Source organism: Copadichromis virginalis, linkage group LG1 (assembly GCF_057382275.1).
Source record: "Copadichromis virginalis isolate Kocher_CV1m ecotype Utaka linkage group LG1, C_Virginalis_male_GT1.1, whole genome shotgun sequence".
Taxonomy (NCBI): Eukaryota; Metazoa; Chordata; class Actinopteri; order Cichliformes; family Cichlidae; genus Copadichromis; species Copadichromis virginalis.
Window position 1 is genome coordinate 1,624,961 of NC_140618.1, and position 27,907 is coordinate 1,652,867.

Here is a 27,907-nt window from a genome sequence, read left to right on the forward strand (position 1 = left end):
GCACCTGAGCGGCACCCGCAATCACGCCTCGCCGCCTTAACGTCTGCGCTCTCTCTGCTGTTGTGTTGGTGTGTGTCGGGCTGTGAGCTGCAAAGCTACAGCCGGTGTTCTGACAAACTATAACACCGGCTGTATGCGCACAGCAACCGTGTTTTAAAAGTGGTCAACAAAGAGATGCTGTAAAGCGTGTTCATGCAAACATCGTCGGGTCTGCCGTGACATGTTCACAATAAGACTTCTGCTCCTGAACCTCTGCGCAGCAGGACTGTAAGCTGTCCTCTGTGAGGCGTGAGCGCTGTTTGTTTGTAACATAGTCCACGGTAGAGCTGCTGACATAATGAGGATCCAAAGATCCATAACTGGCCTACCTGGGGTTGAAAGTCTCGGTAAGTGCACGGCGTTTTGGCGGGTACACCGGCTTCCGCGAGCGTGACGCTTATTTTGAGCGATGAAAAATTAATATAATTGTATTTTTATATCACAATAATCTTCCAATGTAGAACTACAAGTTAAAAAAGCACTAACATAAATAAAATACACTTCAGCTAAATACTTGTTTATTACTAATTTATTTTCCCAAACCACGCGGAGCCGCAGGTTATCGACCCCTGGCCCAGCCGAACACCCTCAGCGGGCTCCTTTAGATGCAGAAACACTCGCCATGCATCAAACATGGATGCAGACATCATGATGTCACAGGCCTCATGACAGCATTTCAGCTGCCGCCATGTTGGATTTCTGGAGTGAGACGTGGTCAAAAATGCATCATTCATGAAGATGTTATGATGATATTCACAGAAACTGAAAAAAGTTTATTATGGAAAAAAATGGAGGCGGAAACTAAACTGTACAAAAGGAACAATCGTTTGCAACGTTGTTAGCAATGGTCGCAGTCAACACATGGTTACCATGACAACTTTAACACAGACGACTTGTTTGGTATGAGGCCACGGACGGAGGAACCAGGAGGACAGGAAGTCGGACACAGGAACGGAACAGAAATGTGCGCTCATTTCAAAATAAAAGACCCCCAATCACTCCTAAATGCTGCTGCTGAAAGCTCCGTCACAGACGGGTGTGCTGCTGACGACCTTTCACGGTGCTCGTTCGTGTCCTGTGCAGAACTTGCCCTCGACCCTGCTAACTTCTGTCACATTAGTGCCCGTGTGGAGCTAAAGCCGAGGCTGCTTTACGGAGTTCTGCAATAAAGGCGGTGATTACTGTGACCCACTCATGAATAAATCACAGCGCACACAGAGGAAAAACACACGGGACTCGTGTTCGTATGTACAGCTGACATTTATAGAGCTAATAGAAAACACGGTGGTACAGATCATTTATAAAAACTAAACCAGAACAACATAAATAGCAGGAATACAGAATCCTGGTCAGTACAAATGTCTTGGTCCCCTTCCAGCATCAGAGTCGAGGCAGAGTGAAGGCGAGGCTGGTGGAAGATGAACGGATGAATGGTTTATTGCTGTCACAGCGGCATCGTGTGACTGTTTCATGAGTGGATCTTTCTGAAGTGTTTGGTTCTCAGATCGCATCCTCAGAGCTTCCCATCCTCCCTCACAGCATCTGGACACTCGACATGAAAATGCTAAATACTGCATCGTTACAGGAAGCTTCAGCTCCCAGACTGTGACGTCTCAGGGACGTTTCACCTCAAAATCCAGAGCACCCCCTCCTGTTGTTAGTGCAGTGTCAGAAACACTCATTGGGAATGCTTTTTTTGCAGCTACCTACGGTGGCCCTGAAAGGCCAAACGGACTGCAACTTAAGAAAACACCAGCAAGAAGAAAAACGCTGCAAAAGCAAACAAAACACAACGGAAATAGGAAAAAAACAAGGGAAGTGTTTCTGGGGAGACAATAACCTGATGGACCAGTTTTGGGAACCAAAACATGCTCGGTAAGTGTGTTTTAATCTCACGATTCATACGCACGATGGCACGGTGGTTAGCACTGTTGCCTGAGTTCAATTCCACCATCAGGTCGGGGTCTTTCTGTGTTTGCATGTTCTCCCCGTGTTTGCGTGGGTTCCCTCCGGGTACTCCGGCTTCCTCCCACCGTCCAAAGACATGCAGCTTGTGAGGATAGTTAATTGAAAAATTGCCACTAGGTGTGAATGCAGGAGTGAATGTGAGCGCGACTGGTTGCCTGTCCCTGTGTGTGAGCCCTGCGACAGACTGGCGACCTGTCCAGGGTGGACCTCGCCACTCGCCCTGTGACAGCTGCGATTGGCTCCAGCGCCCCTGAAAAGGAGAAGCGGAAGGATGGATTCATATGATACTGATGACAGATTCTTAGGCTAACACACTTATCTCTCCTGTTTTCTTTCCTCACAAAACCGATAGATCCTCCACATCTTTGAAGAGTCTCCCAGCACGATTCTTAGCATATTTTGGTTCCTGCAACTGGTCCGTCGGGTTATTGTCTCCCCAGAAACACTTCCCTTGTGCTTTTGAAAACGTGTTTTTTCCTATTTCTGTTGTGTTTTGTGTGCTTTTGCAGCGTCTCTCAGGGCCACCGTAGGTATCTCACCCACTTACTTAAAAACAAAGAAAACACACACCCTGCAGTTTCATTTAGGGACTACTTTCTTCCCACCGTCTACATCCGCTAAAGCAAAGAAGCGCGCAGCGAGCTGACGTCACAGATCGGCCGACCTGTTCGCACTCCAGGGCGTCAAATTGTGCCGTCAGCGATGCAGCTGCAGCAGGATGTGACACTCTGAGGTAAGAAGGCTCAGGTGGATGCACACTGACATGGTTGGTGGAGGCAGTTTGGTGGAAAAGAAGGGTTAGGATGGAGCCTCCTCCACGAAACCGCTCACAGAGGATTTGGTTTGTGGATGTTTTCTAGCATGACACTGAGAACTCACAGGAAGCCTACACAGGTGGATCAACAGGAGACAGGTGCATTTGATTTGGGGAACACCTGAACTCCAGGTGAGAGGCTGATCCCAGGTGTACCCTGGGCTAATGCTAGTGTTAGTGATTATCTCCCTGGAAGCGAGCAGAAAGCAGCTCAGGTTAAATAAAAGCAGACACACAGCCGGAGCTACAGGTGCTCCTGCTCCAAACACTCTGACTCCGCCCTGCCACGCCTCTCTCGCTGACTCCTCCCTCTTTTCCTCACACACTTTAAGCTCCACTCAGCTTCAGTCCTGCTGAGAACACATTATAGTAAACATTACACAGCTCAGCGGGTGTTCTGAATATCTGCTGTTGGCGGGACTTCTTCCTGCAGCCTGGCCCCGCCCACTCCCTTACAGAGACTTAAATCGCTCCGAGTGGCCTCAGAAGGGGAGCAGAGGAAAGCGGACGCCTTACACCTGTAAGCCTGTGATCCCTGCAGGTGTACAGGTGCACAGCGTCATGTCGTGACATCGCCGCGTGGAGCAGCGTCACACTCCTCAGCCGCCTGTTTCCTGCGTGTGAATGCTGCGTTCGAGTGATTTCAGCGAGGCCCGTGAACTTTAAACACTTTGGTATTTGGCAGAAAAACTCAAATTCAGAAACACTGCATAAAATAATTTTTTTGAACTCTTCGAACCTCAGACTTTGTTCCCTCTGGGCGGAGTTCTAATACTGCAGATGTGAATACAGCATCACAGCTGGAGCAGCTGTGATGCTCGTGACGATGGTGTGAGGTAAGAATGAGCGAGGACGTGGAAAGGATAAAAACATGTCTGCTTGTCCTGCAGTTCGGTCTGAGTTAAGTTCTTTTAATGAGGATCAGACGATCCAGACTTCCTGTTCATGCCTGTCACACTCCGGCTGGGCTTCATCCTGCTGTGTGTGCGTGTGTGCGTGTGTGTTTGCAAGGAGAACGTCTGTTGTTGAAACTTCTTTGTTCTGCTAAATGATGATTGGTTGAAGACACCGTCACCTGTCGCTGCAGGCGCATGCACAGGTGCGCTGTAAAGCTGATTCATGTTGCTCGCTGGGGGCTGATTTGCTTTGTGTTGCCAAACATCAGCTTTCAGCCGAGAGCGACAATCTTCACCATCATCACGCGACTGCTGATGTTGGTGTGTGTGTGTGTGTGTGTGTGTGCGTGCAGGTGTGTGTGTGTGTCATGGGATCTGGAGCTGCAGTTCCTCGTCTTCCTCGTCCACATCGCTGCTGGGACCGTCGGGGTTCTCAGGACCAAAGCGAGCCGATCGCATCTTCCCGAAGAGGCCGGGACTCTGCTGCTGCCGCCGCAGTCTGACAGGAAGACAGAGAGAGGGTTAAAATAACGTCCGCTCACTTCAGTCAAATGGGCTCAGCGACCTCGGGAAAAGTGTTTCCAGACACTGCCTGAAATCAGTCGGCGGGCGAGTCACCAAAAAAACAGACTTAACATGCTAAAGTACTAAAAACCTGCAGTTCCTCTGAAGGCCAGCAGGGGCAGCAGCGAGTCAGTCCCCATAGACTCCCATGTTAAAGCTTTCCAGCAGAAATAACCATGTTTACAGCCTGATACACAAACTGATTGGCCTCTACAGATAATATCCTCCTTCGTAACACCTGCAGAGACGAGGATGTTTGAGCTGTATTAAGTCGACACAGTTCCTGAGCTCACAGACTTCTATCCAATCAGACTTCAGAGGCACCGCCCCCTGCTGGATGGCAGACAGGCCGCAGGCTTCAGATGCTTTGCAGACCCGGTGTACGACGACACGGCACGCTGTGAGCAGCACAGACAGTCGAGCAGCCGCCGACAAACTGAATGAAAGCACGAAGAGAAGCGGCGCCCTCGACAAAAACCCAAAACACAAAGATTGTGTCAGCCTCCTCAAGCTGTTGCCATGCCGACATGCCTGTCATTCCGCGACATCAGCAGAAGCATGAGAGAGAGCGAGATCCCTGTTACTACGGCAACCTGTGACCGGTAGCACAGTGATTGGCTGCTGGGTGCTGGAGCAACAGCGTGGAGAAAATGGGAGAGAGAGCATAGAGGAGAGGAAGAGAGAGCGGAGGACTGTGCAAAGCTGATAGAGCTGAGTGACACACGCGCACGCGCGCGCGCGCACACACGCGCACGCGCGCGCGCGCACACACACGCACGCGCGCACACACACACGCACGCACACGCGCACACACGCGCACACACACACATACGTGTTTTCGTGATATATCAGTACGTATGACAAAAATGTGACAAATGGGAACGTGCCTTTCCGAAGGTCCTAGAGGCATGGGAATCTCAAAAAATTTGACCCATGCTTCCAGGAACACACCCATCTGTTGAGATTTTGGCTAGGGCTAAATTTTGGTCAAACCTGAATTTAATGCTACTTGTGAGGACACTGTCAGGTTTATGTGACTTATGAGTACCATAAGGTCACACACAGATATTTCATGTTTAGGTGAATTGTGAAGCCCATGGAAACACATAATTTTCAAGTATACATGACTTATAAGGACCAGGTAACGGTAGGTTCTGCATTTTTAGCTTGGCTCCTTTTGAGATTACAATATAATAGACATGGATGCACAATAGTAATGCTCATCAGTTGGGTAACTTCTGACAGAAATATCAGACATTTATGTGTTAATAAAACAGTAAATCTGAGCTGTGTAAAGACTTTAAAAAAAAAAAAGACATGGGTCAAATGTGGTCAGTCTACTTTTTAAGTCTTGATATTGTAATGCATTAATTCATTTTGTAGTGAATGTTCATGTGAATAAAAACGTGGAACATTATCTGCCTTTTTTATCATTTAATTGCAAAAAGCACCCAGCATAAACCACAGATTTATGAGTAAGAACAATGCAATACAGAAAACTGCAATACTGACATAACTGTGGAAGTAACAAAGTATCTCTCTTGCTTGTTTCTTTTTTTCTTGCATCTTTCTTTTAATGCTATGATCCTGTTGTGGCTGTAGTACCTTATGACAACCCAGTCTCTGCCTTTCAGAGCTGCCGGCTCTGCTTGGAGGCAGCAGTCACATTCCTTTTTACCTGGTACTTTGCAGCTTTTTATGAAGTGAAACATGCCGCTCAGCAACCTTCACTTCATCATTTGTCCACTTGCTTCTCACCGTCCCAGCTGTCATAAATGGAAACAAAAGAAAATATCTTAATGTGAATGCAAGAAAAGATAGAAAATATTCTAGTTTATAATGTGAATACAAAATGTTCTTAAACCTTGCTTTCTACTGGAGCACTTTAAAGGAGCAATAAGCACAATTCATCATACTTAGGTTGAAGGAATTAAAAATGACTATGTGAAGAACTAGAGGTGTAATTACATCTGGAGTACAGCATGAAGTCACAATCCCTCTCTCTGTGTTGATCTCCAGCCATAGACTTTGGTTTGGTTCACAGGCAGTGCAAAACAGCACACCTAGCAGTGAAAAGATATTGCTTATTGCTCCTTTAAGGATGCTTGGAATGAACCATTTGAAGTGCTGTGTTCTGCTGGGAATCAAATAAGATGAAATGATTTATGATAAAAGCTCTGAATAGTGTCATGTCTGAAAACAAACTTGTTCTTTGATCACAAGTATATTAACCTAAAACATTTTGTATTTTGGTGCCTTTACCCCTTCTTGGTGAAGTGTTGCTAATGTTTTTGTTGTCCAGGGTGATTGAGGCAGAGGTGCCCTTCATGTTGTCCAGGGCAGCTGAGTAAAGCGTGTGGCTTGGAACCCCCGGAATACTTGGTCCTTGAGCCTTTGAAAAGTAACAGTGAAATATGAGAATCAATGCATGCAATAGGTCTGTTTGCTTTTTTCTCTGCATTGTAGGCAAAGTCAGCGTTGGGCAGTGTGTAATTCTACATTAAGGGGCTAAGGGGCGATCGTGGCTCAAGAGTTGTAATCAGAAGGTTGCCGGTTCGAGCCCCAGCTCCGACAGTCTCGGTCGTTGTGTCCTTGGGAAAGACACTTCACCTGTTGCCTACTGGTGGTGGTCAGAGGGCCCGGTGGCGCCAGTGTCCGGCAGCCTCGCCTCTGTCAGTGCGCCCCAGGGTGGCTGTGGCTACAATGTAGCTGCCATCACCAGTGTGTGAATGTCTGTGTGAATGGGTGGATGACTGGATGTGTAAAGCGCTTTGGGGTCCTTAGGGACTAGTAAAGCGCTGTATAAATATAGGATATTTACCATTTGATATAAATATTTTACATGTGAACATAATCTACTAATAATACTCATCACAGTGTGATTGTTTGAAATCGGATAGAGTGTTATTATCTTCATGACAAACATCCCTGCTGTTCAGTTTCAATGTAACACAAACTAGAGTTGTTGGTTCTACCAATTGAGAAAGGCTAAAAAAAAAACAAATTCATGTCCTTCACAGCTTAAAACAATCTGAGGACAACGTAACACAGAAATATCAAATTTAGTAGGAATAAAGATCAAGCTGATGCTTTAAAGGGAAAGTTAGGACTAACAAATGATATGCCAATTTCTTTCTCCTAAGATGTTCACAAACAAGTAATGCTAATGTTGAATATGGGAAACTTTCAATCAAACTGATTATTTTAATATAATCAAAGGGCACTTAATTTATGCACTAGGCCCAACTGACACATATACTTGATGCCAAATACAAAAAAATAATGTGTTTAAGGGAAAGTTTGGACTAACAAATGGTATAGACAATTACTTTATCCTAATGCTAATGTTGGTTTTGGTTAACTTTGACTAAAACTGATTGTTTTAGTACAATTAAAGTGCATTTCATTTATGCACTAGGCCCAACTGACACATATACTTGATGCCAAATACAAAAAAATAATGTGTAACCTGTTGGAAGAATGAAGTGGGTGTGTCACTCACCAATTGGTCTGAAGGAGGTTGAGACAGGACCTCGGCACTTGGTGTCTGCAACAAAAGACAACAATATAACGTCAGAAACATTCTCTAGTATAAATCCCGACTATTTAATTAACTACAGATCATATTTGTATCAGTGAAGGATCTGACTTCCTTATACCAGATTCTATAGAAACTTAACACTGTACGGTTCTGCTACCCAATGATATGAGGACAGTGTAACACACACTAGAGTTGTTGGTCCTACCACATGAGGAAGGCAACTGAAACACACTCCTGTCCTTCACAGCTTAAAACAATATGAGGACAGTGTAACACACACTACAATCACTGGTCCTACCATATGAGGACTTCTACTTTCCTGTTGGAGGTTGAGACACGACAGAGGGACAGCAGGGTAGTAGCTTGCACAAATGATTCTATTGACACAACAGGGAAGTGAGATTAATGAACTGAACGCAACAGACTCTTTCAAAATAAAACAGGAAACATGGCATGAAAATACAAACGTGGTAATATACAGCCCTAACATAAACTCCTTAAAACGATATTAATAACGTTAAGCCAAACTCAACTAACCCGCCATTAAACATAAGAAACTCAAAAACCTTAGAATAACATCAGAAACGCTGGGCCAGAGACCCAGACCGTGAGCAAATAACTATAATATTATTGATTTGTGCTGAATAAGAAAACATTAATATTATCATTTAAATCCCCCCAAGCATATCTTGTGTTGAAAAAAAAAAAGTGTGTTGCAGTTAGCTACACTGAGCTTAGACTGACTGTCTCTGCAGTTGAAGATGCAGAGCACATGCAAGGCCGCAGGTCCCTTTAACTCCGGTGGGAATTTAAAAACAGTTAAATTTAACTTCTAATATCTATTGTTAAAGATAAATCTTAAGTAATTTTTTAGCATTTATCATCATTCACCACTTTCAATTTGTTCAAATCGGTTGTGTATTGTTTTAATTCCGTTTAACTAACCTTAATTAGATTGTTAAACATACAACTTTACCTCGCGGAGCTTGCGTCGACGCATGGATATCAAAGGTAAATACATACCTCAAGATAAATCTCTCCTGAGTGCTGAAGGTCCCGGATGTGCCGTTCACGCAGAGCTCCGGCGAGTTTGTATCTTGCCGTGACCAGCAGCTCTTTGGTTGACGCTTTCGAACAATCAGATGCATCTTTACTCACTTTTTGACCAATCAGAGACGTCGTTCTATGCTCCACTGACGAAATGCTGCATCCTCTCGTCCATTTAACAACAAAAACACAGCAACACGTGCTGGATTTGAGGTAGGAACACTTGAGAACTGTCACAATGTTTTGCAAACTGCTGTTACAGTTAATTTCGTTCCGTTAATTTGTTTGGTTCCTATTCTGAAGTAACACTTAATACACATGGGGTTAGCTTGCTGGTCTAGTTTAAGTTAGCATGGGCATGCTGTTCACTGATAGAGTAAGGCTAAAATTGTCCTGATATTGTCAGTGTGTTATCATAAACATGCAGCACCCCTAGACCCCCAAGTTAAAATACAGATAATAGATAAGCAATTTAAGAAAATAAGTATAATGTGTATAATAAATGATTTTACTGTCACTTTCCTGGGTCTGTTGACCCAGCGTTTTAAGTTTTAGTTTGTTTAGATGTCGATGTTTATTTATAAGTTCTTTAGGTTTGCTAAGTTCATTTGTTTATCAGATTACCCTTGTGATGTCTGTTTTATTGGGAAAGTCTTTGTCCTATATGCAGTGAGTCTAGTTTTGTTTCCCCTTGTCCCAGCTGTTCCTCATCCCCTCATTATCTCTCTGTGTACTTGCAGTGGCTTGCAAAAGTATTCGTCCCTCTTTTCCACATTTTGTCACATTACTGCCACAAACACAAATTGTCATGGTCCTGGGTCGGTGACCCAGCGCTTTTAGTTTATTATTATGATGATGATGATGATGATGATGATGATGATTATTATTGTTTGAGTTCTATGTGTTATATTTGGTCTGCCTCTGAGTCTGCGTCTGTGTCTCTGTCTATGCTGTCACCCCGTCTGTTTGTGAATCTGTCTGTTTAGTTCTGTGTCATGTTTGGTTCCCCGTGTCTGAGTTTCCTGTTTTATTGTGAAGGTCTCTGTCTGATGTGAGTGTGTTCAGGTTACGTTTCCCCTGTCCCGTCAGCTCTGATTCCTCCCAGCCGTGTTGCCCTCCTGTCTCTCATCCCCTGATTACTGGTGTGTGTATTTAAGCCCTGTGTGTTCTCCTGCCTGTTACTCGGTGTCCTGCTCGGCGGCTGCCGCGCATCCCTTTGTCGTATGCACCCAGGTCTGTTATTTTAGTTCTTCCCAGTTTAGGTGTCTTCAGTTATTTGTCATGCCCCACTGCTTGTTTGCCACTACACCTTGTAAATAAACTTCACTAGCATTTTCATCCACTGCTTGCATCTTGGGTCCTCCTTCCTCCACACCACACGGCTCGCCTTCCCAGCCGTGACACAAATCAATTTTAATGGAATCCAATTGCAGCAAAAGGTGGTTCTACAAAGTATTGACTCAGGGGGCTGAATAATTGCGCACACCCCACTTTTCAGTTATTTATTTGTAAAAAATGTTTGGAATCATGTATGATTTTTGTTCCACTTCTCACGTGTACACCACTTTGTATTGGTCTTTCACGTGGAATTCCAATAAAATTGATTCATGTTTGTGGCTGTAATGTGCCAAAATGTGGGAAAGTTAAAGGGGGCCGAATACTTTTGCAAGCCACTGTAAGTCCTGTCCTCATTTGTTCAGTGTCAGGTCATCTGTTGTCTTTGGTGCCACGTTTCCATGTTCCAGGTATCTTTGTATCCATGTCAGGTTTCATGGTTTGTTTGTTTTTTTTAATAAAAAATATTTTCCCCAGGTTAGGTTATTGTTTAGCTTCACCTCTGCCTTTTGTTTTGTAATCTTTTAATTTAATTAAATTTTATTTATATAGCGCCAAATCACAACAACAATCGCCTGAAGGCGCTTTATATTGTACAGTAGATCGCACAATAATAGATACAGAGAAAAACCCAACAATCATAGGACCACCTATGAGCAAGCGCTTTGGCGACAGTGGGAAGGAAAAACTCCCTTTTAACAGGAAGAAACCTCCAGCAGAACCAGGCTCAGGGAGCGGCGGGCATCTGCTGTGACCAGTTGGGGTGAGAAAAGGAAGACAGGACAAAGACATGCTGTGGATTAATAACAAGTATGATTCAGTGCAGAGAGGTCTATTAACACACAGTGAGTGAGAAAGGTGACTGGAAAGGAAAAAACTCAGTGCTTCATGGGAATCCCCCGGCTGCCTACGTCTATTGCAGCACAACTAAGGGAGGATCCAGGGTCACCTGATCCAGCCCTAACTATATGCTTTAGCAAAAAGGAAAGTTTGAAGCCTAATCTTAAAAGTAGAGATTAATAAACGGCTTGCTTTCTGTTAATATTCAAATTTTCTTTCACGTTCCTTTGTGTCTGCATTTTGGGTCCACTCCTCAAATTCATACATATGTCTAACCGTTTTTCCCCACTCGGCGACACACCCGTCGGGGGTCAAACTCTGGTAATTGGCAATTCTGTTCTCAGACATGTGAAGCTAGAGACACCGGAAACCATAGTCAATTGTCTTCCAGGGGCCAGAGCAGGCGACATTGAAGGAAATTTAAAACTGCTGGCTAAGGGTAAACGTAAATTCAGTAAAATCATAATTCACGTCGGCAGTAATGACACCCGGTTACGCCAATCGGAGGTCACTAAAATCAATATTGAATCGGTGTGTAACTTTGCCAAAACAATGTGGGACTCTGTAGTTTTCTCTGGTCCCCTCCCCAATCAGACCAGGAGTGACATGTTTAGCCGCATGTTCTCCTTAAATTGCTGGCTGTCTGAGTGGTGTCCCAGAAACGATGTGGGCTTCATAGATAATTGGCAAACCTTCTGGAGGAAACCTGGTCTTATAAGGAGAGACGGCAGCTCTCATTTCTAGAAATATGGACAAATTAATTAAATCCCCCATAATATGACTATCCAGAGTTGGGACCAGGAAGCAGAGTTGCAGTCTTACACGCCTCTCTGCAGCTTCTCTCCTCCTGCTACCCCCCCAAAAACCCATCTCCATAGAGACTGTGTCAGCTTCCAAAAAGACAAAAAACAAACTAAAAACCAGCAACAAACAACTTAAACATAAACAATTACAAAGAAAGAACAATACAGTATCCACATCCTAACTAAAGAGTAAAACAGTGAAATGTGGATTATTAAATATTAGGTCTCTCTCCTCCAAGTCTCTGTTAGTACATGACTTAATAATTGATCAACAAATCGATTTACTCTGCCTTACAGAAACCTGGTTGCAGCAGGATGATTATGTTAGTTTAAATGAATCAACACCCCCGAGTCATTCTAACTACCAGAAACCTCGAAGCACAGGCCGAGGGGGCGGTGTGGCAGCAATTTTTCACACCAGCCTATTAATTAATGAAAGACCAAGACAGACTTTTAATTCATTTGAAAGCCTGATGCTTAGCATTGTCCACCCCAGCTGAAAAATTTTAGAAACCAGTCTTATTTGTTATCATCTAATTGTCCACCTGGGCCTTACACAGAGTTTCTCTCTGATTTCTCAGACTTTTTATCTGATTTAGTGCTCAGCTCAGATAAAATAATTATTGTGGGTGATTTTAACATCCATGTAGATGCTAAGAATGACAGCCTCAACATGGCATTTAATCTGTTATTAGACTCAATTGGCTTCTCTCAACATGTAAAAGAACCCACCCACCACTTTAATCACACTCTAGACCTTGTTTTAACATATGGTATAGAAACTGAACATTTAACAGTGTTTCCTGAAAACCCTCTCCTGTCTGATCATTTCCTGATAACATTTACATTTACAATAATTGATTACACAGCAGTGGAGAGTAGACTTTATCACAGAGGTCTTTCTGAAAGCGCTGTAACTATGTTTAAAAATGTAATCCACCCACTGTTATCATCTTCAATGACCTGTACCAACACAGAGCAGAGCAGCTATCTGAACGCTACCCCAACAGAGGTCAATTATCTTGTTAATAATAATTTTACCTCCTCACTACATATGACTCTGGATACTGTAGCTCCTGTGAAAACTAAGGTCTCAGATCAGAAGTACCTGACTCCGTGGTATAATTCTCAAACACGTAGCCTAAAGCAGATGACTCGTAAGCTGGAGAGGAAATGGCGTGTCACAAATTTAGAGGATCATCATAATTGGAGAAATATTTTGCTGATTTATAAGAAAGCCCCCCGCAAAGCCAGAACATCTTACTATTTGTCACTGATTGAAGACAATAAGAACAACCCCAGGTTTCTCTTCAGCACTGTAGCCAGGCTGACAAACAGTCAGAGCTCTTTTGAGCCAACCATCGTTAACTAGTAATGACTTCATGAACTTCACAAATAAAATTCTTATCATTAGAGAAAAAAAATTACCAATAATCATCCCACAGATGTAACATTATCTACAGCTACTTTTAGTACCGTTGATGTTAAGTTAGACTCTTTTTCTCCAATTGATCTTTCTGAGTTAACTTCTATAATTACTTCCTCCAATCCTCCGTGTCTTTTAGACCCCATTCCTACAAAACTGCTCAAAGAAGTCCTGCCATTAATTAATGCTTCAATCTTAAATATGATCAACCTATCTCTAATAATCGGCTATGTACCACAGGCCTTCAAGCTGGCTGTAGTTAAACCTTTACTCAAAAAGCCATCTCTAGACCCAGCAGTCTTAGCTAATTATAGGCCAATCTCCAACCTTCCTTTCATATCAAAAATCCTTGAAAGAGTAGTTGTCAAACAGCTAACAGATCATCTGCAGAGGAATGGCTTATTTGAAGAGTTTCAGTCAGGTTTCAGAGTTCATCACAGCACAGAAACCGCTTTAGCGAAGGTTACAAATGATCTTCTTATGGCCTCTGACAGTGGACTCATCTCTGTGCTTGTCCTGCTAGGCCTTAGTGCAGCGTTCGATACTGTTGACCATAATATCCTATTAGAGCGATTAGAGCATGCTGTAGGTATTACAGGTACTGCACTCCAGTGGTTTGTATCATATCTATCTAATAGACTACAATTTGTTCATGTAAATGGAGAGTCCTCTTCACCCACTAAGGTCAATTATGGAGTTCCACAGGGTTCAGTGCTAGGACCAATTCTGTTTACATTATACATGCTTCCCCTAGGCAGTATCATTAGAAGACATAGCATACATTTTCACTGCTATGCAGATGACACCCAGCTCTATCTGTCCATGAAGCCAGATAACACACACCAATTAGTTAAAGTGCAGGAATGTCTTAAAGACATAAAGACCTGGATGGCCGCTAACTTTCTGCTTCTTAATTCAGATCAAACTGAGGTTATTGTACTCGGCCCTGAAAATCTTAGAAATATGGTATCTAACCAGATTCTTACTCTGGATGGCATTACCTTGGCCTCCAGTTATACTGTGAGGAACCTTGGAGTCATTTTTGACCAAGACATGTCCTTCAATGCACATATTAAACAAATATGTAAGACTGCTTTCTTCCATTTGTGCAACATCTCTAAAGTTAGAAATATCCTGTCTCTTAGTGACGCTGAAAAACTAGTTCATGCATTTGTTACTTCCAGGCTGGACTACTGTAATTCATTATCAGAATGTCCTAAAAACTCCCTGAAAAGCCTTCAGCTAATCCAAAATGCTGCAGCAAAAGTACTGACAGGGACTAGAAAGAGAGCAGATTTCTCCTGTTTTGGCTTCCCTTCATTGGCTTCCTGTTAAATCCAGAATTAAATTCAAAATTCTACTCCTCACATACAAGGTCTTAAATAATCAGGCCCCATCTTATCTTAATGACCTTGTAGTACCATATCACCCTATTAGAGCACTTCGCTCTCACACTGCAGGCTTACTTGTTGTTCCTAGAGTATTTAAAAGTAGAATGGGAGGCAGAGCCTTCAGTTTTCAGGCCCCTTTTCTGTGGAACCAGCTTCCAGTTTGGATTCGGGAGACAGACACTATCTCTACTTTCAAGATTAGGCTTAAAACGTTCCTTTTAGCTGAAGCATATAGTTAGGGCTGGACCAGGTGACCCTGAATCCTCCCTTAGTTATGCTGCAATAGACGTAGGCAGCCGGGGATTCCCATGATGCATTGAGTTTTTCCTTTCCAGTCACCTTTCTCACTCAGTATGTGTTAATAGACCTCTCTGCATTGAATCATATCTGTTATTAACCTCTGTCTCTCTTCCACAGCATGTCTTTCATCCTGTTTTCCTTCTCTCACCCCAACCAGTCGCAACAGATGGCCGCCCCTCCCTGAGCCTGGTTCTGCCAGAGGTTTCTTCCTGTTAAAAGGGAGTTTTTCCTTCCCACTGTCGCCAAAGCGCTTGCTCATAGGTGGTCATATGATTGTTGGGTTTTTCTCTGTATCTATAAAGCGCCTTGAGGTGACTTTTTTTGTGATTTGGTGCTATATAAATAAAATTGAATTGAAATTGAATTGTACTTCTGTGACATTTACAGTTGCTTAGTTAATTAAGTGACTTAATTACTCACTTTTATTTACTAATTGAATTACTAAATGAAGCTGGAATTGTTCATTCTGCAGTTTTTAATAGTGTGTTATTAGTTTTTAAAGAAACAATATGCATTTTATACTATATTGTAAAAAGTATAAGGTAAGTTGAATTTAAAATATAATTAATAAAGTGTTGACTTTTTTCATCAATTCTTGTAGATACACAGAGTCGAGACTGAGCCTGATGATCATACTGAATCAGATGACAGCGGCAGGAATCTCCAAGTTCAACTGCAGATTGCAGATGCAATTATATTAATGTAGATTAATATAAACTCTTCAAGGGTCAAAATCTGCACACACATCATTCTGCATAGTGAAGGTCAGACAATTTGTGCATTGATCTTGAGAAGTAAGACTCATTAATTAATAGTAATATAATTAGACAAATGTTGAAACTTTATATTTCGATACATTTTGTCAACAACAAAAGAAACCAAGCTGTGCAGGTACTGATAACTGAATCTAAAGACCTTCATTTTTGTCAAGATTTGCCTGATTTAACTGTTGTTACCCTTGCTTATAGCTCACCTTAATATGTATAAAAATGTGAAAAGTTTTTGATGTGTGTTAGAATGATTGTTTAATTGGCAAGGTTTGAACGAATAATTTTCAGAAGCCTCAAAATTCATCTGTTACTATTCCACGAATGATTGAAATAAAGTTCACCTCCATTTCAACATTGAATACGACTTTGGACATAAGAACTAAAAGGTGCTGTCCACGCATGTGTCCGCTAAGCCCCAGAAGGGTATAACCTGGGTCAAATGTGTTATTGTGTCTGACACACCTACAATATGAGGACTCGCAGAGTGACGTCACTGAAAGTGTGTTTAAAGTGTGTTAAGTTCCAAAACTGGCCAGTAGGCGGCGAAACTGAAAGTGAGCAAAAACGCTAAACACACTTAAACACACTTTTTCATAAAATTGTGATGTTTCAGGACTTTCGAGATTTTTGGTTTGGGAGCATGTTGGGAGCCTCTAGAACACTTTAGAAGGCTCAGAAAAATGAGGACCTCAAAAATGTCCTCATTTTTCTGAGCGTCCTCATTTTGTGAGTGTGTTATCATAAAATTGTCCTAAGATGTCACGAAAACAAGTACGCGCACACACACGCACGCACACGCGCACGCACGCGCGCGCGCACACACGCGCGCACACACACACACACTCCTGAAGGTGTGTTTTGAGTAAGAGCCTGCAGAGCTTTTCAGGAGTGTGAGAAGTGTTATTAAACATGCCGACACTCTAGCTGAGCGTAAGTGTTTGTATCAGAAACAGGACAGACTGAGCTGAGCTGTGGGAGCTGTGGGCTGGCAGGAACGAACAGAAGACTGTATCTCAAAGATGGATGTTGTCCATGTTGTCAGAAGCGAGATGCTTCCATGAACTGCTGATTTCTCCATCCTGGCATTCCAACATTAGCAGCTTTCAGCGCTGGCTTAATTTTTCAGGCCCAGATGTTGTTGCTTGGATAAAACTACAAGTCCTAAAAACTACAACTCCCCTACTGCCACAGGGCAATGTTAACAAGTTGTTTACAAGCCCAGCATCAGGTTTACGAGAACCAAATTTGCTACAATGTTTTTCATCAAAACTTGTAAATCAAAAGTTTTAAGAAATGTTTCTAACATTTTAGCGATATGAGTCATAAATGTCCCGCCGCCGTCGGCTTCACGTTTGTCAAGTCTGCTTCAGCAAAGAGTGACTGAGTTCATATCACAACAGGAAATGAGACAAAGGTGTAGGACACCGGGTGCAAAAAGTCTTACCTCGACTGTAAGTGTTCCAGCTGCACCTGCAGGTTCTCCGTCTGCTCCACCTGCTCATCCAGAGACCTCTGCAGCTTCCGGGTCTGATTTTGAGACTCATCCAGCTGGAAACGCAAAAAATGCAGACGCATAAATCCCGCTTCAGACTGCACGATATCAGCCAGACAGCACAACTCAAACACGAGACGCTGCTGTGGCGCCGAAACACAGCGGTCGATGCTGTGGCAGCTAGCATGCTTCCATCCAGAGCCAAGGAATATTCTCCACACAGACAGCTTCAAAATGAATATTTAACACTTTAAATACACCAGACTTTGTATCACCTCAAATTGTCCTGAAAATATTAAGAGAAAAAACCCCACCTAGTCACAGAAGTATTTATCGGTCAGCTGTTCGATTAATTCAATCGGTCAGAACGGAGGTTCATAAAGTTTTGAACTGGCTGCTGGTTTGTCTGACGCTGCCTGGAATAACTAACAAAATCTGTTTGTAGGTGTCAGCTCTGATGGTAGCTGATTGGTTTGGCCAGTTGTCTGGTTGTTTGTATTGTTAGTCTGCTGCTTGCTTGTCATTTGCTGGCGGGTCGGTTGGTTTGGTGGAAGGAGGGCCAGTTTTTAACTGGCTGCATGATTTGGTTAGTTGGTCACATGACTGGCTGGTTTGTTTGTGTGTTGGTTGTTTTTTCAGGAATGACTGGTTCAGATCTGATCTGGTCAGTCGGTTGGTCGTTTGGAATGAGTCATGGAGATGTGGGCGGGGTCACAAGCTGGATAAGCAGATGAGATCAACCATAATCTGTGACCCAGCCGTATACCTGCGTAGCCGTGTTCCTACCTCATCCTCAGCCTGTCCCAGTTCTTTCTTAAGCTCCTCGACCCTCAGTCGTAACTTTTTGACTTCGGCCTCGTGGCTCTCGACCCTCCGGTTGGCGTGGGCGAGCTCTGCCGTCTTCTCCTGGAACTGCTTCTTTAGCTTAGCGTGAATGTGACGAAGGTCGGCCAGCTCCTGAGGACAGAGAAAGAGTTCAGACGCTGGCGTTTCCACCTCAGATTCTCACAGCTGATTAACCACGATCAGGAACGCCTTCACTCACTGATCACCCAGGAAATGGCTGACATGCGTTTTTGTTAATGGAAAAGCGACATTAGAGCAACGGTTGGATTTTTTTCTTGTTTTGTGGTTGTTGGCATATTTCATGACATCCGGTCAGATGACCTCTGGCTAAATGCTAACGTTAAATGCTTCAACGTTTAAAAATAATCTGTGAGTTCTGAGTGTTTGAATAACAGACGCACCTTTACATGAACACGTCAGGAGCCTTGTGCTCTTGCGTGAGGATTATATGAAACTGACAGATGAAGCACTTTGAAGCGTGCACTTCCTTATCGTGTGCTGCACGCCGCAGACTTCAGCTTTCTAAAGCAGCTGCAGGCAGAAGCGACCGCAGCCTCTCTGAGGAGCATCGGAACGTGAAACCGTGTCTTCACGAGGGTGTAATTACAGGTAGTTGTGGTCACAGTCGGGTTTAGCACAACAAAAGCTCCATTTGACTGGTTTGCACTTGGAGCTAATGGCAGGATTAATAATGCACCACTGTGTGCCCCCCCCGCAGCCTAATGGCTCCCCAGACAGCAGGAAGCTTTTCTGAACTTGCGATGGACAGAAACGAGACGCATACAGTGATAATAAAAGCCGGGGAGTGGGAACATCCTTATTTATCTACATCTGTACTTCTGATCCATCTCTCAGCGTTATCAGGTATTACATTTTTCTCTTATTACTAACTTCGATCTCCTCTATGTCCTCAGTGAGACGGCGCACGGACAGCAGTTTGATTGGAGGAGGAATTCAGGTCCAATCTGTTGTTCAAATAACGACAAATTCCTTCAGACTCTGCACACACACCTCCTCCCCTCCCCCCTCAGTCAGTATTTAAATGATGAATGGTGCACAAATACAAGTGCAAGCTCAGAGCCAGATCAAACAAAGAGAACGGATGATTAAAAGAGGGGGTGGGGTCTGGAGAGGAGGGAATGAGGAAGATGAAGAGTGGAGGGTGGTGACTGGAGAGGTGGTGTTTCACAGGTGAAGCATTAGAACAAAGACCAGTGCAGCCTGTCTGCGAGACAGTGGGACGAGGCAGAAGTCCAGGAGGTCAGAAACATGTCTGACATGACTGCTCTGCTTTGGCGAGCTCCTTACTGGTAACGTCTTTAAAAAGGGGCAACACAGTGCTTGCTTAGATGACACACTGCATATTTTCTTGGATTATTTTACCAGCAAAAACATTTCTGGAAGTGTTTAAACCCACAAATGATCTTTTCCATCCTCTCAAAGTCAGAAGGTTGGACGTCTGGAGTAAAGAGTTTGACGCTTCACATCTGCTTGTTTGGTCCTCCAACATAAATACGTCAGTAGATCTGTGAACACGTCCCAGTCAGGGACAGTCATCCTGGGAAACACCGGAGCTCAGCCACGCTCGAGCCGTGACGATGCTTCATGTATTAGTCTAAAAAACAGTAGCGCCTGTTTATGGATTATCATAAACTTTTCTGTGATAAACACCTGTGGGATAATCCCAGTGGATCTGTACCACAGGAACCACGGCAATGCTAACTGACCCTCCCAGAGCAGCTTTGCATGATTCACAGTCCAAAATAATCCTTCTGTACCTGATCCTCTGCGCAGCCCCTCAGTTCATCCTCCATCTGAAACCAGCTGTTTTAGCTCCTCCCCTTTTAAGACAACTTTCTTTTGATTGGTTGCCCCTCATAAACATGTTTGAGCAGTTGGTGGGTGGGGTTTCTACCCCCTCTCGGCGCCATCATCTGGATCCAAGGGTAGAAAAAACTGATAAACTGTGTATTTAGATTAATCTGAGTTTCTGGCTCGCAGAGATTACTGCACATACAGCGAGCTCATTATTAGAAAGGTTGGACATGTTATCATCCAACACAGGAACAGGTCCGCTCGATCAGCTACAGATCAGTCTACAGCTGTCACTGTAACATTTAATGTCATGTAACCCCAGCTGTGCAGGGGTCACGCGGGCCTATAACCAGCTACCACCAGACATGAGATGGGTGTGGTCTCTGGCTCTGCTGCAATGGAGGGGTGGTACAATAAGCACATGGGGCGGTGCCGCGAGGTCGGAGGCGACAGGTGCCACTAATGAACTCTGCCCTTTTTCAGTGTCTGGGGTCGGGAAGGAGTGGTTTGTGTGGTGTGGGAAGGTGCTGGAAAGCTGGCATCCTGGTTGAATACAAAGTGCTGAAACAGTGGAAAACTGTGGGTCAAAATAAAAGTGCTGTAAGCAACAATCGCACGCTGTGTGGGTCCTGATCATCTCACAACAGGCTACAGCCTGGACAGTCTGTCACTCCTGTGGCCACTAACTGCATGTCTCCGGGAGCCGGAGTACCCGAGAGAACCCACGCAAACTCCACACAGAGTGGACCCAGGACCTCTGTGCTGCCCGTACAGTTTCATATCCAGGAAAAAAATATAATCATATTTCCACGTTTAATGAAAATGATTTATTTAATAAAACATGGCTAAATTCAGGAGATAATTACACTCCGTGTGACGTTTCCCTCTCGATGAAGCTGGTCGGTGAGCTGGATCAGGTGATTCTCTGCCACGCCTCAGTGATGCTGCTGCATTTCTCACTCTGACACGTTCGGGGCAGAAAGCACAATAGAGGCCGAGCCGGGTTCTTGCTCCCCGAGCGCGGCTCACAGAGGTCTGATCGTTGGTTTGTGCTAATTTGCTGCTACATAAATAAAACTGAACTGTTTTCTCAATGATGACTTTCTGATACTGCGGAACAAACCTGCTTTTACACACGGCGAGACGTCCCTCGCCGCCTCCATCTTTCCTCATAAACACTGTTCTGTTATTAATAAAGAACCAGACCTGTGAACAGAATCTACAACGACACATCTCTAAAATCTTGCCCGTCCTTATTTCAGTTAACCGTGCTCAGTGTGAACTCAGTTAATTTACTGCAGGTGATTTAATTTTAATATCTGCGGCCAGAGAGGTTTGAGGACTTCCTGCTTTTATCTTTAGCAGGTCAGAGACCTCAATATCCCCCCAGCCTTATCATTTCCAGACGATGGCTGTCTGAGAGGGTGGAAGAAGAGGAGAGGACGGGGGAGGGGCGGGAAGTCCCTGACTCCATTAAACATGGATTACAGGACGGCGTATGAGCAGGAATGTTTGCCGTCCTTCAAATGTGTGTGAGTGCGTGTGTGTGTGTGCGTGAGAGTGTGTGTGTGTGTTTGTTTGTGTGTTCGTGTGTGTGTGTATGTCCGTGAGAGTGTGTGTATGTCCGTGAGAGTGTGTGTATGTCCGTGAGAGTGTGTGCGTGTGTGTGTGTGTTACGCTGCGCTGCCTGTTAAATGTTTCTCCTTGACTGCAAAGACCCTGAAGTCTGCTGCTACATCTGCTCACAGAAAACAAAGACACACACACACACACACACACCCACACACACACCCTTCCCCCTCTGTCATGCAGAATTTAGCATTAATTTAGACAGCAGTCCCACAGACGATGAAGAGGAGAATTGGTTTTATAACGAGGGCTGCCCGGGAGTCGTACAGTGGGGGAGGGGCTTGTGCGCGCTTCTCGGAGCGGTTTGGCGATATCGGCTCAATGAAACACAAAGAGGAAGAAAATGTGAAGAGACACAAAGAAAAGATGGAGCAGAAGGAAGTAAAATGAAAGGTTGGGAACAAAAATAGAGCAGCTCACCAATCAGATGCCTCGCTCTTATTTTGAAGGTCTAATCTCAATTAACCAGCAAACTCTGCCGTTTCCTGTCCCACGTTTTTTTATTAAATAGCTCGTTGAACAGGTCCTTGACAAAAGTCCACCAGGACAAACTTCTTTATCCTTCGGCCATCTTTTCCTCCTCTTCATCAGAGTCTTCCTCACAGACTACGAGTCAGCTTCAGCTCAAACAGTGTCTAATTATTATTCTGTCTGACTTCCTTTGATTCATTACGCTGAATCTTTACTCTGTGTGTGTGTGTGTGACTGTGTGTGTGTGTGTGCGTGCGTGTGTGTGTGTGCGTGTGCACGTGTGTGTGTGTGTGTGTGTGTGTGTGTGTGTGTGTGTGTGTGTGCGTGCGTGTGTGTGTGCGTGTGTGTGCGTGCGTGTGTGTGCGTGTGCGCGTGTGTGTGTGTGTGTGTGCGTGTGTGTGTGCGCGTGTGTGTGTGTGCGTGTGTGTGCGTGTGTGTGCGTGCGCGTGTGTGTGTGCGCGTGTGTGTGTGCGTGTGTGTGTGTTAAATGCAGCATTAAATCAGCCTGACATCTTCATAAATAACCCTGTGGGATGGGCGGTAATGGAGGCCACTTACACCGACAAACACGCACACACACTTCTGCTTAATGAGGCCATTTAAAAGGACCAGAGATCATCTCACACACACACGCGCACACACACACACACACACACACACACACGCGCACACACACACGCACACACACGCACACACACACACACACACACGCACACACACGCACACACACACAGTCACACACACACGCACACACACACGCACACACACACACACACACACACGCACACACAGTCTGGACCTTGGACCACTGCGGCAGCTCCGTTGTTTGCTGCTGTACTGGGATCGTCGTCCTGTCTGGTGCGAGCTGTGGGGCAGACGGCCTCACACTGAGCTCTCTGGTCTTTGACCTGTGTTTGAAGCATGAACCCGTCTCTCTCTCTCTCTCTCTGGTGGCCTTGTAATCATTCATTCCTGATGTTTCACTGACTGCTTACCCTCCTTGCAGACTTGTCCCTACAGGCCGTATCAAGTTTATTTGTGACATTTTGTTCGTTTTGTGTTTGTAGTTCTTTGATACTCAGAGTTTTGTATTCTGTCTTTTGGCATTTTTATCCTGGATCTTTACCTGTGATGGACGGTGTTTAGACTTATGTGTGATTCCTGGTTATTCAGTTCATTCCCAGAATCCTCTCATGTCTCGTCGATGTTACTTCCTGTTTTATTTTGATAGTCTCTTACTCTGTGTGTCTGCAGCCCGTCTAGGAGCCTGTTCGTGTTTGTCTGCTGTCTTGGAGCTCTGAAGCTGTTGAACTCTGACCTCTGTGTTTGGATGTTCACGGCCTTTTTCCTCGTTTGTGTTGTGCTGCCAGGATCAGATTTGGACTTTTTTCAGCCTCTCAGCCAAAACTTAAACGTGTTGGTGAAGCAGGAGTGTTTCCTGCCCCGGGAAGGTTCAGATGTTGCCTGATCATTGGTGCGATTGTTTCGCCCGAGTCTGACCTGTGAACTGCAGCAGCATCACACACTTTCACAGGAAGCTGAAAAAAATGGGCCTCAGCTCCGTGCGGAGGCGCGTACAGACCTCAGCACGTCTCTGATGAGCTATGAACCCACCTGAGCCCTCGGGTCACCTGGATCAGGCCACCTTTGCATGGACAGGTGACCTGATCACCTGGATCAGGCTTTCACTTCTTAATGTCACAGCTCCAGCTGTGCTCTGCTCCTCTTTAGGAAGTCTCACCTAAATTATTATTTTATTTCATTTCTGCTTCTTTTGCTGATTTCTGTTTGGGCGTTTAATAATTTGCTTTTTATTATCAGTTAATTGTATTTATCCTTGTGTTGGTTTGATCATTTTCAAAGACCTATGATTAGTTTTTGCTGGATTTCTTCTTCTTTCAGGAATTTAAATGATGAGTTTTTATTATCTTTGGTGTTTTCTGCTTGTTTTTTTATCGCTGTTGCTGTTCTTTAGTATTTTATGAATTCATTTGGTTACAACTGTCAGCTGATTGGACGGTGGGGATGTCCACACAGGAAGTGATTCAGTCTGGTGAATCACTCCTCCCGCTGGAGGTCGCTTCAATAACTCGCTTCTAATATTTGGGAACAGTTCAAAAGTTTAACCCCGCCCACTTTGGGCCCACTGGCGTCAAAGTCGCTCCTGAAACCTCGTGACCACGGCACTTCCTTTAAACGCCGTTTCTTACCTCGCACCTCCGCCTACCTCTCCTCATCATCACGCCTCACTGTGATCAGGTGACTTATCTGTCACACACACACACACACACACACACATGGACAGCGTGTGTGCGTGTGTGTGTGTGTGTGTGTGTGTGCGTGTGTTTCAATCACTCGCCCTGTTTGTTGTTCGCTGTGCGGATCAATACTGTGGTTTTAACACTAAACACAAAACACAATCAATCTTTCTGTTTTTAAACACACACACACACACACACACACACACACACACACACACACACGCACACACACACACGCACACACACACACACACACACACACACACACACACACACACACGCTGTTCCTGAAAGACAAGGTCGGGGCACAAACATGTAGCGCGAGCTCATCGGTGTGCAGGAAACCAAACCTCCTGCACTTTCAACCTCGTTTGTGAATCAGTGGAAATGTGAGTGGCAGCAGCTGCTGGTGGAAACGTCTCCTCTGTGTCGTCCACACAAACGTGGCATGAAGCCTGCAGCTGCTCTGCATGTGCAGCATGCGACCTGCGTCAGCTGCAGGGAAAGTAAGTAACGTGTAATCGTCGCAGGTGGAAGGCACCTGATGAGACTCGGGTTAACTCTGAGCTGCCACAGAAATTCTCTTTTTAACTCCTCACTTTATTTAACGAGCTGTGGGAGAGGCAGGATGAGCGTCGGGCGCTCAGAGGGCGTCTGACCTTAACGACCCCCTGACCTGAGGTTACAGGTACGCTGTTTCACCTGAATGAAACTTTCTCATCTTCCGCTTGAAGGAAATAAAAGCTGAAGTTTGTTAATCTTCTATTTTTTATCTGCAACCTTCGAAACGGGTTAAAGCTGATGAACCTGCTCGTCTCAGCTCGAGACCCCTCACCTTTCACCGTCTCAGCCCATGTACAAGTTTCTCCATCTGTATTATTGGATGTCAGTTAACCTGCATGTAACCATGACGACATGGACACCCCGTGACCCGGCGGCGTCTCCCCCCTTCAGCAGGAGCTCAGACTGTCACAAGGTTTTGATTAGACTTGGTTTACTTCTGTGATTTCCTCGTTATTCAGCCGGCCGATGCCCGCCTCGGACCGAACGCCGCCCGTCTCTACATCTGTGGAGGGATTTCCACGGTGTCGTGAAATGAAGGAGCAAAAAACCTGACAGCTGTGCAGCGTGAGGGATGAGACCGTGGAGGAACACGCGAGGAAAAGGAAAGAAGAGAGGGAAGTAAGCACGCAGAAAGCCCCGCCCACCTTGTTCCTCTCGAACAGCTCGGTCTGGATGGCCTTCAGGTCGCTGTCGAGCGCGGAGGCGGCCTGCCGGCGCTGCTTGGCTAATTGCTCCTCCAGGTCTTCAACCTGAGCTCGCAGTTTCTTGTTGTCCCTCTCCAGGCCCAGCTTCTCGGTCTCCAGGCGCTCTCTACGCCCCCACTCTGCGGCGTTCTCCACCTGCAGCCGCTCCATCTGTAGGAAACACACGACACGCCTCAGATGGAGACAGGATTGACTGTACGGCGGCCCAAACATCCAGCTGTCAGTCAAAGAGGCCACACCCCTAATAATGCCCACTTTAGCCTTAAAATAACATAAACAGCTGTTCTGAAGCTACACTGCTATAGGCTGCTGGGGGATTCCCATGATGCACTGGGTGCTTCACTCACTGTGTGTTTATCCATCTGCATGTAATCATTAGTGATTATTCATGTCTGTCTCGGGGGGCCGCCCCTCCCTGAGTGCTTCTGCACCCACAAACTCACAGACTGTTTTTAGCAGTCTGACATTTTTCATCTGATTCTGATTGAAATTGTTTATAAATGTTAGCGACGTCTGTTCACGTCTCCCACGGCTTTTCTCGGGGTCGTGATTCCCGCGCGCTGCTGTCAGGTCCCTCACCTCAGCTCGTAGTTCGGCCAGCTTCTTGTCCATGCTGGTTCGAGCTCCCAGTTCGTCCTCCAAGTCCTCGGAGATGCGTCCCAGCTCGTCCTGGTGCATCTCCTTCAGCAGGTTCAGCTGCAGGATGAAGACATTGAACATTTAATCTTTCAGTGACTCTCAGGCTTTCATCGTTCAGGCTGATGTTAGAAATAAATCCACGTTTAAGCCGCCTGACATTTAATGTTATCTGGACGTTTTTCGGGGGAGGCGGCTGTTTCTTTAAAGCAGACACTGTGAGACGCTTCCTGTGATGTTGGAGGATCTGAAACAACGTGCGTGGAGATAAGCGTGACCCCCCCGTCATATCTCCTTATCTCTGCCTCTCGTCTCATCCGCCTCCTCCAACCTGCAGCGCGATCCCGCTTTCATCTGCATCTTCTAACACGCTTATCTACGAACTCCGTCACCTTCATCATCATCTACACATCTCTCACATCTTCTGCCCCCCCACCCCCACTTTGCTGCTTTTATCTAACTCATGTTCATCAGACCTGCCGTCTGCGGAGCGGTGCTGCCCCCTAGTGGTTCGAAAGAGAGCTCGTCACACTCGGCTTTATGATTTGGACGCTGCTGAGCACAGCAGGCCTCCTGCAGCTGAAGACCTGCCGGGACATTTGAAGCGATCAGACTTCTTAGTAAAGTCATTTTAAGGTTTGAAAAGTTTATGACTCGTGATGACTGACGATCACTGCGCGATCAGCAGAGGCCACAGGTTTGAACACCAGAAATAAAAACATTCAAAGACCCAAAAATGTTCACACAAAAGCAAAACTGTGATCACTGAAATGTTTAAGAACTCCTGCTCTTCTTACATGTTCCTATTTATTTGTAACAGCTGCTGTTGTTGTTGTTATTTATGCTGAATTGAAGGTCAGCTGTGCACGTTAGCTGCGCCTGTCCTGTTGCATCAGTTGCTGTTTGACAGTAACTGATGTATAAAGAAGTAAAAACAGAAAATTCAAAGTGAACACGTCACAGACGCATGATGCTGTGCAGCTGCTGCACACCGAGTTTAATGAGCTGAAACAATCACGACCTGTGTTCATCGTCCTTTTGTCGTGAAATTCAAACGCCGTCCGCAGCTCTCACATTCAGCTCGTTTGCTGACTAAATGTTATGAACGCTAATTATTTGTGGACCGTCTGCGAGCGTCACGTGGACCAAACTGTGTGAAAATCTGAAGTGAGGAACATTTTCTATGAAATTCAAGCTGTAAGTCGAGCGCGTGTCTAACAGGAAGTCCCTGAGAATCACGCACTCCGGCTTCCTTCGTTGCACTTTTGATGTATTTGTCACGTTTGCTCCTTCTGCTTTCTTTCGGTTCGGCTGCTTTGCTCTGTCTTTGTCTTCTCGTTGTGCGACAGCAGGTCAGTGATCGATGAACCACGGAGCTCAGAGACACAAGCGCTCGTCTGTTAGCAGAAAAACAGTCAGAGCGCACGTTTAAAGAAGACGGACCGTCCCGCGAAGCAGCGTCCGCTGTGCTCAGGTGACCTGTGCTGTGCCTCACCTGTTTCAGAGCCTCCTGCTTGCTCTTGCTCAGCTCCTCGTACTTCAGTTTCCACTGACTGAGCTCAGCCTCGAGTCTCTCGATGCTCTTACTCAGAGCCAGCTTGTCTCTGCAGGGAAACAGACAGCACGAATGAATCACGCCACACTCCCCGCCACACCCACTCGTGCTAGAACAGAGTGATAAAATAACAGAAAATAAATGTAATGGCAGAAGACTTCCTGTTTCTGTACGATCTGTCGTGTGTTCGTGGTTTGTTT

At 45.1% G+C, this 27,907-nt stretch overlaps 2 protein-coding genes across 2 annotated transcripts in view; both read right to left on the reverse strand.

Annotated features, from left to right (window-relative positions):
• Window positions 1–1,280: 1,280 nt before the first annotated feature.
• ccdc102a (coiled-coil domain containing 102A) overlaps window positions 1,281–27,907 on the reverse strand; it is a 61,093-nt gene continuing 34,466 nt past the window's right edge. Inside the window, exons 5-10 of the mRNA XM_085466925.1 lie at window positions 27,648–27,756; window positions 26,096–26,212; window positions 25,457–25,666; window positions 18,013–18,183; window positions 17,179–17,282; window positions 1,281–4,216 (exon numbers count right to left, since the gene is read on the reverse strand). Of these exons, the coding sequence (XP_085323051.1) occupies window positions 4,084–4,216; window positions 17,179–17,282; window positions 18,013–18,183; window positions 25,457–25,666; window positions 26,096–26,212; window positions 27,648–27,756 (844 nt within the window). The 3' untranslated portion in view covers window positions 1,281–4,083. The remainder of the gene's footprint in view (window positions 4,217–17,178; window positions 17,283–18,012; window positions 18,184–25,456; window positions 25,667–26,095; window positions 26,213–27,647; window positions 27,757–27,907) is intronic.
• On the reverse strand, window positions 5,975–8,970 carry LOC146718057 (uncharacterized). Its single transcript, XM_085462834.1, has 6 exons — window positions 8,846–8,970; window positions 8,068–8,199; window positions 7,784–7,865; window positions 6,544–6,673; window positions 6,250–6,344; window positions 5,975–6,047 (listed from the first exon to the last, which is right to left on the reverse strand). The coding sequence occupies exons 1-6, from the start codon at window positions 8,968–8,970 to the stop codon at window positions 6,036–6,038; spliced, it is 576 nt and encodes a 191-aa protein (XP_085318960.1). The 3' UTR covers window positions 5,975–6,035.